The sequence below is a fragment of the Pseudomyrmex gracilis genome, unplaced genomic scaffold (genome assembly GCF_002006095.1).
Source record: "Pseudomyrmex gracilis isolate BER0280 unplaced genomic scaffold, ASM200609v1 scaffold_280, whole genome shotgun sequence".
Lineage (NCBI taxonomy): Eukaryota > Metazoa > Arthropoda > Insecta > Hymenoptera > Formicidae > Pseudomyrmex > Pseudomyrmex gracilis.
The window spans coordinates 48,604-55,599 of record NW_018020864.1 but is presented as its reverse complement, the minus strand read 5'-3'; the positions used below and the strand labels follow the sequence as shown (position 1 = coordinate 55,599).

The window sequence follows — 6,996 nt, the reverse complement described above, 5'->3', positions numbered from 1 at the left end:
AAAACTATTAATTTTTATGTTAGTAATTAGAAACTATTAAATTATATATACATGTGTATCTATATAATCTTATTACATATATATGTATATATTTTATTTTTTATACATTTCTAAACAATTTTGAAATATTTCACATATGGCAACGTGCCTTGTTTAACTTGTATGAGATACGTTACTGACGCCGTATTTTCGCACATGCGCGTACAACACGCGTCCCATATCGAAACACTTGATTGGCGGATGGAACGCGAGTCCATGCAGTTAGGCCTGTTCTACAATACAGTCGTAAGCAGTAAGTCGTAAGAAATTGACCAATCACAATCGATTATTCTTCTGTAATTTACCTGTGATTGGTCAATTTCTTACGACTTAAACTTACGACTGTATTGTAGAACAAGCCTAAAGGGTCGTCTACAATGGAGAGTTTTAGACTGTAACAGTAAGAAACTGACAAATCACAATCGATTATTCTTCTGTACTTTGCCTGTAATTGGTCAATTTCTTACTATTACGGCCTACAACTCTCCATTGTAGACGGCTCTTAAGGTCTGTTCACAAATAAATCACAGAAGAATAATCGATTGTGATTGGTCAATTTCTTACGACTTAAGCTTACGACTGTATTGTAGAACAGGCCTAAGGCCTGTTCAAAGATAAATCACAGAAGAATAATCGATTGTGATTGGTCAATTTCTTACGACTTACGGCTTACGACTGTATTGTAGAACAGGCCTTAGAAACTGTAGTGCGCATCCCTTCCACCGTTTTAGCGTGCTGCAAAAGAGCCAAAAAACTGAGAACACTGGTGAGCGTTCCGGTATAGTTCAGTGGTGTTGACGCAGGTTTTGATTTTATTTAATTTACAAATTATTGTTATTCAATAAATGATCAATATACGTCATTCCAAGTACGCAAGTATAGCTACGCGCATTGACATGTGATGAATATGTTAAACTGTATACATGAGAAGTGCCGAAAAATGTGGAGGATCATGGCGTCCGTAACGGTCATACGTGCATAGAAGATTTATTTTTTGAACAATTTCAGTGCCTTACGCCAATCTACTTTTTACAAAACAGTTTTTTTAACAAATAGACACGGGACATATAATTGGCGTATGAGTTTCTTCTCTACGCCCACTGAGCCATAACAACATAGAATAGTTTATCAATATTGCACAGAAAAGTAGCATTTGGCTGCATAATTGTAAGTTGAATAATATTTGATTTTTAATTGCTTTTAATAATTTATTTACATTGCGGTTGTAATGTAACCAAAAATCAGCCACAAATCACATGTATTCTTGTTCGTAAACAAACAAACTATAAATAATAAAACATTTCTCAAAAAATGTTTTTTAAGGTTCTAAACTATATTAGAAATAAATATTTTTATCTTGTCGAATAATTTTTTGTACCGTTTATTTATGTACAGAAATTTTTTTTGATAAAGAAAAAGTATATAAACCACTGATAATTTATTTGTTTCAGATCAAAATGTCGACCACATCACAGAAACACAAAAATTTTGTGGCGGAACCAATGGGAGACAAACCTGTTAATGAATTGGCTGGTGTTGGAGAAGTATTGGGGAAGAGATTAGAAGCCGCAGGTTTTGACAAGGTCATTAGAACTTTTTTAAACTATGTATATTAACAAAAGAGATTAAAACTCATAGTCTAATGAGAATATTTGCTTTAATATTTAAAACACAGATATTATTTTCAAAAGTACAAAGTTATACACATTTGTGTTATATATAACACACATATATATACAGGGTGTCCCAGAGTTGCCGTACAATCGCTCGTAGGCAGGTAGAAGGAGTAAAACTGAGTCGAAAAGTCCTGAACCATTTTTTTCTATTATTTATAATAAAGGAGTAATTATTGAGTAAATCAGGCCAATCAGCGCAGACCTTTAGCCAGACGCACGTCAGTGAGCCACGTGCCTGGTGTGTGTGAGTGCTCGCTGACGTGTGCCTGGCTAAAGGTCTGTGTTGATTGGCTTGATTTACTCAATAATTACTCCTTTATTATAAATAATACAAAAAAATGGTTCAGGACTTTTCGACTCAGTTTTACTCCTACCTGCCTACGAGAGATTGTACGGCAATTCTGGGACACCCTGTATATATATGTTTACTTAAACATATATATATATATGTTTAAGTAAAAATTATGTATTAAGAGATTAATATTAAAATGTTTAAAATTTTTTTCTATTGAAATATAAGTAAATTGAAGAATTAACTGTTTATAGGCATATGTAGTATTAGGACAGTATTTAGTGCTAAAGAAGAATAAGGAGTTGTTTCAAGATTGGATGAAAGATGCCTGCTCAGCAAATGCTAAACAGTCTTCAGATTGTTACCAATGCCTTACAGACTGGTGCGAAGAATTTTTGTAAACTAATCAAATCCGTCATTTGAGGGCTAAGTTGCGTTGTGAAATATCATACGATATAAAAAAACGTCACTCCCTACGTTTAATCCCGTAACTCCAAAACGCAAATTTTTAGGAGAGAGTTTAAAGGTTTAAAACTTCATATGTTTCTCTAGTTAAGGAATTGTTTTGGTTTAAAATTTTTACTTTACGTATAAATAATTTTTTTTAATTAGTGACCATAAAGAACATGACTTTCCAAGTGTTAGTGTGCAATAAACTGAAAATCTCGTAGGTGACATTTATGTAATTTATATGTAGGGAGTGACGAAAAGTCCTTTAAAAAGTCTTCAAAACTAAACAAACATAAATACACACAAACACATGTACATACATATGCAACCCTAATCCTGTAAACCTTAGATTTTACAGAACACACCTAAAAAGATGTTTACAGGATTAGGGTTAATATTTTTTGTAAACTATTTCATATTAAAAAAAATAGTAATTATTAAAATCAATAAAGATATTTATTCATATTTTTGCAATATTTTGTTTATCAACATAGTTTTACAAAACATTTGGTGTTTGTAAAATGTCTATTTTTTTAAAATATTTTCTAGACTAAGTAAGACAAATATTAAATATATTTAAATATATCGTATATTTTTTTCTATTTGTTAAATAAAAGTAATATCACCAAATATTTTTTAAAAGTGCATCAAATAAAAAAATTTTATCAAAAAAGTATATCAAATTATAGTGTCTTTACTGGAAGAACGATTGTGAGAACTTTCTGTGTACTTTGTTACTGCCTCATGTAATTAAATCAGCATTTGTCATATGTGCATTTAATGTTGAAGTAGCTCAAGTAGAAGATTGAGCGAGTGATGGTAAAATAGAAGCTATGTGACTACAGTTTTAGACAGATGCTCTGAATGATATTTACAACGGTTATTTGCCAAAAAGTCTTGTACCACTAAAGTTATACAAAGTAGATAATTAGCCAATCAACTTACGTGATTGGTCAATTCTGCGAGATCAGCTGCCTGCGACCTGCGTTTGCGTCTTATGTAGGATAGACCTTAAGCCAATTCCGTGAGACTTTCAACTTGCGATCTGCGTCCGCATTTAAATGTAAATCGACCTTAAACTAGCCAACTTCGCGCATGCGCGTTATTGCTGGCTTCACATATATCAAAGGTGCCGACATGGGGTATGTTCCAAAATCTTACCTTGGGAACCGAAAACTATAGTACACGTGACGTAAAATATAGCGTTTTAGTAACCAAAGTAAAATTTTGGAACGTACCCATGGAGTTGCGCTACTGTATATAAGGGGTGCGTTCAGACAACTCAACAGTTGCACAACGGTTGAGAGATAATCACTTCAGATTGGATCATACTTTTGGAACCGCATGCAGATTTTGAAGAATAGTCTTGTCATAAGTGATGATCTCTCAACCGTTGAGTTGTTTGAACGCACCCAAGGTCTGTTCTTTTTCCATACTTTGGCTGCACTAATTCACAGTCTATCTTTTTTTTATCTATGTCTAGGAAAAAGATAGACTGTGAACTAATATATGCACGAAACCAAACCATAGGGTCTAAAAAAGATAGACTGTGAACTAGTGCAGCCAAAGTATGGAAAAAGAACAAACCTTGGGTGCGTTCAGACAACTCAACAGTTGCACAACGGTTGAAAGATAATCACTTCTGATTGGATCATACTTTTGGACCCGCCCCCAGATTTTGAAGAATAGTCCTATCATAAGTGATGATCTCTTAACCGTTGAGTTGTTTGAACGCACCCAAGGTCTGTTCTTTTTCCATACTTTGGCTGCACTAGTTCACAGTCTATCTTTTTTTTATCTATGTCTAGGAAAAAGATAGACTGTGAACTAATATATAGGTCTGTTCTTTTTACCTGAACTGGCTACACTAGTTCAGAGGTTATCTTTCTTCTTCCAATGTAGAGTGAAAAAGATAAACTCTGAACTAGTGCAGCCAGTTCAGGTAAAAAGAACAGACCTTATGCACCAAACCAAATCATAAAGTGCGTTCAGACAACTCAACGGTTGCGAGATCATCACTTATGATAGGACTATTCTTCAAAATCCGCAATCAATTCCAAAAGTATGATCCAATCAGAAGTGATTATCTCTCAACCGTTGTGCAACTGAGTCGAGTTGTCTGAACGCACCCATAGACTGTGAACTAGTCCAGCCAAATTATGAAAAAAGAACAGACCTATACCGTGGCGAATGTTCTCGGCGGTGTTCATGTGTGTGCGATAGAGAGATCTACTCGTGAGATGGATCTGCTTTGATTTTGATCAGCGTTCAATCATGGTGATGGCGTTTATGTTCGCTCAAAAGTGAAGATTTTTTAAAATAATATTTGTGTGAAAGAAGCAAACACATTGGCGAGAAATATATCGGCTTCTCGAACTCGGCACGACTCAGTTTTGTGATCGAACGTGCTAATTTTGATTATCCTCGGTGGAAATGAAAACGTATTTGAGTACTGTGAATAACAGGTCTGTTTTTTAATGCTTTAATAACAATTTTATAAATTTTATATTATCTGTGTAACTGTTCACAAATCACAAGTAGATATATATATATATATCTAATTAAGCGTTGAAGTAGGTTGCGGGCAAGATATCGTTGTTGTTGTTCGGAAAAGTTGAAAAAAGAGCGGAAAAGTACAAACAAAAAACGGACATAAACGTACACCGCACGCCGCACGGGGGTTAGAATTAGGGGTTAGGGTGAGGATTTTCCTGGGAAAATATGTCCGGTGATAAATCCGACGTGGATATCGATAACCAGAGCGAAGACGGAGAAATCAAAAAGAGTCCTAAGGATATGGATTACAGGTATACATGCGTTGTGTGTGTGTGTGTGTGTGTGTGTGTGTGCGTGTGCGTGAGATTTTGGAAAATGTTGTGCGTGTGATGATTTGCGAGGTTAAAAATCTGCTCGTTTCGAAAAAAGCGGCCGTGGAAACAAATTTACATTTGCCAACGTACAGTTGTTATCATTTACATTTTTTATCAGTCCAATAATTAATAAATTTTTCTGATTTTTATTATTGTATAAAAAAGAAAGAGAGAATCTTATGGGATTTTTTTTATTTAAAACTACTTTTCGAGGCGCATGCGCGTCTCTTGAACAAATTTTCTTATTTTGTTTATGCATTTAATACTTTATTGCAACACAGTTTTTTTAACACAGTTATTTTTTCGAAGTACATTTACTTTCACAGTTGCATTTAGTCGGTTAGAGTAAATACGCCGTGTAACAATCCGCGTTGTTGAATTATCAAACCTTGGTACACCTCTGAAAGTGTCTAAATACAACACGTCTAACAAATCCCAGATAAAACCAGATCTGTCTGAAACAGATTTTGCCAAGTGCTTGTTGCAAATTTTTATCAGCAAAAAGACATCAAATATGATGGCAGAGTTTGTTTTTGTCTTGGCAATGTTGCAAAATTGCTAGCAATAATTATATTCAAGCTTGTTGACAAAACATAACAGCAACTTGCTTGGCAAAAACCAAGCAAAGCTTGATGTCGTGTTGCGCAGATCTTGCTTCATATTTGGCGTCAATTTGGTCTCAGACCAAAAAATATGTTTCAATATGTATCAAGCTTTGCGCTCGGTTGTTTGCTAGCAATTTGCTGTTACTTTGTTGTCGACAAGCTTTGGCAACAAAATCGAAGCCTAACGCGGACACCAGTTGATACCAATTTGCTGAGTAAGTTTTGCTTAAAATTGCTGACAATTTGCCGGCTGATTGCGAACAAATTGTTTACTGGGATATGGTGCTCTCCGGTTACATACACAGGCAACACTGTGTAACACAGTGTCCACTAGTGCGAGTGAGATACACGCTGATACATTCTTTCTCGCACTAATTGACACACTGTGCAACGTGTCTTTTGTGTACATATAGCTGAAAAGCACTCAAAAACTATATCTGAGTCTAAACTCTACACTTAAGGACGTTCTCCGACTACAGTGGATAGCAACCTAAATACAGTAAGTTTGTACTGCTGTAACAAAGTTAAGCTGAGCTATTCAGCACTGCTAAGACCCGCTTGCTCCACGCAGAAGTTCAAAAATAGCTGCAGCACACAGCGCACATAAATCCAGCAAAACCAAAAAAAAAGCTACAGTTTGAAAACAAGGGTTGCTTGCCATATTATTCAAAATCGTATTTTAATTAGGACACTTTCCACTATATCACATACTTGTTTTTTTTTTATTAAATCCTAAGAAAATTGTCGTCAGTAATTTTGAAAAAAAACCTCACTTCACAAAGGCTCAAGGCATAGGAAATCCATGTTAAAAATTGATATATAAATCTTCCATATTTTGGAATTTAACATTGCTACCGCTATTATCCAAAAAGGCGTACGTATAAATAAGGATCATAAACTATGTGTATTGCAAATTTAAAAGAAAATCCTAAGAAAATCAGTAATTCGGAGAACGTCCTTAAACTATGAGCAAAAGCAATTTTAATATCTACTGTACAAATATATATATATATATATGTATGTATATATATATTTATATATTTTGTTCGAATATCATATTTATC

The 6,996-nt window shown here is 34.4% G+C and overlaps 2 protein-coding genes across 6 annotated transcripts in view; both read left to right on the top strand.

Moving 5' to 3' along the window:
* The first annotated feature begins 756 nt into the window (after positions 1-756).
* Positions 757-2,922, top strand: LOC109859721 (barrier-to-autointegration factor-like). Of its 3 annotated transcripts, none has more exons than XM_020438248.1 (3): positions 757-842; positions 1,491-1,622; positions 2,262-2,922. In XM_020438248.1, exons 2-3 carry the CDS (start codon positions 1,497-1,499, stop codon positions 2,406-2,408), a joined length of 273 nt encoding a protein of 90 aa, XP_020293837.1. In that variant the 5' UTR covers positions 757-842; positions 1,491-1,496; the 3' UTR covers positions 2,409-2,922. The 3 variants fall into 3 exon arrangements, with proteins under 3 accessions (XP_020293837.1, XP_020293838.1, XP_020293836.1); XM_020438249.1 differs by having other exon boundaries at positions 763-805; XM_020438247.1 differs by having other exon boundaries at positions 767-1,206.
* Positions 2,923-4,675: 1,753 nt separating this feature from the next.
* LOC109859727 (cyclin-dependent kinase 11B) overlaps positions 4,676-6,996 on the top strand; it is an 8,201-nt gene continuing 5,880 nt past the window's right edge. Inside the window, exons 1-2 of one of the 3 annotated variants that reach the window (XM_020438258.1) lie at positions 4,676-4,922; positions 5,035-5,264. In XM_020438258.1, the coding sequence (XP_020293847.1) occupies positions 5,179-5,264 (86 nt within the window). In that variant the 5' untranslated portion in view covers positions 4,676-4,922; positions 5,035-5,178. Of the gene's footprint in view, positions 4,923-5,031; positions 5,265-6,996 lie in introns of all 3 variants that reach the window. The other 2 variants (XM_020438259.1, XM_020438260.1) reach the window with 2 other exon arrangements.

What these genes read in the sequence shown, in the direction of transcription:
- LOC109859721 (XM_020438248.1), top strand. Translation starts at nt 1,497, where the DNA reads ATGTCGACCACATCACAGAAACACAAAAATTTTGTGGCGGAACCAATG. An exon ending in AAGCCGCAGGTTTTGACAAG is followed by an intron (nt 1,623 to 2,261) that starts GTCATTAGAACT and finishes AACTGTTTATAG; the next exon opens with GCATATGTAGTATTAGGACA.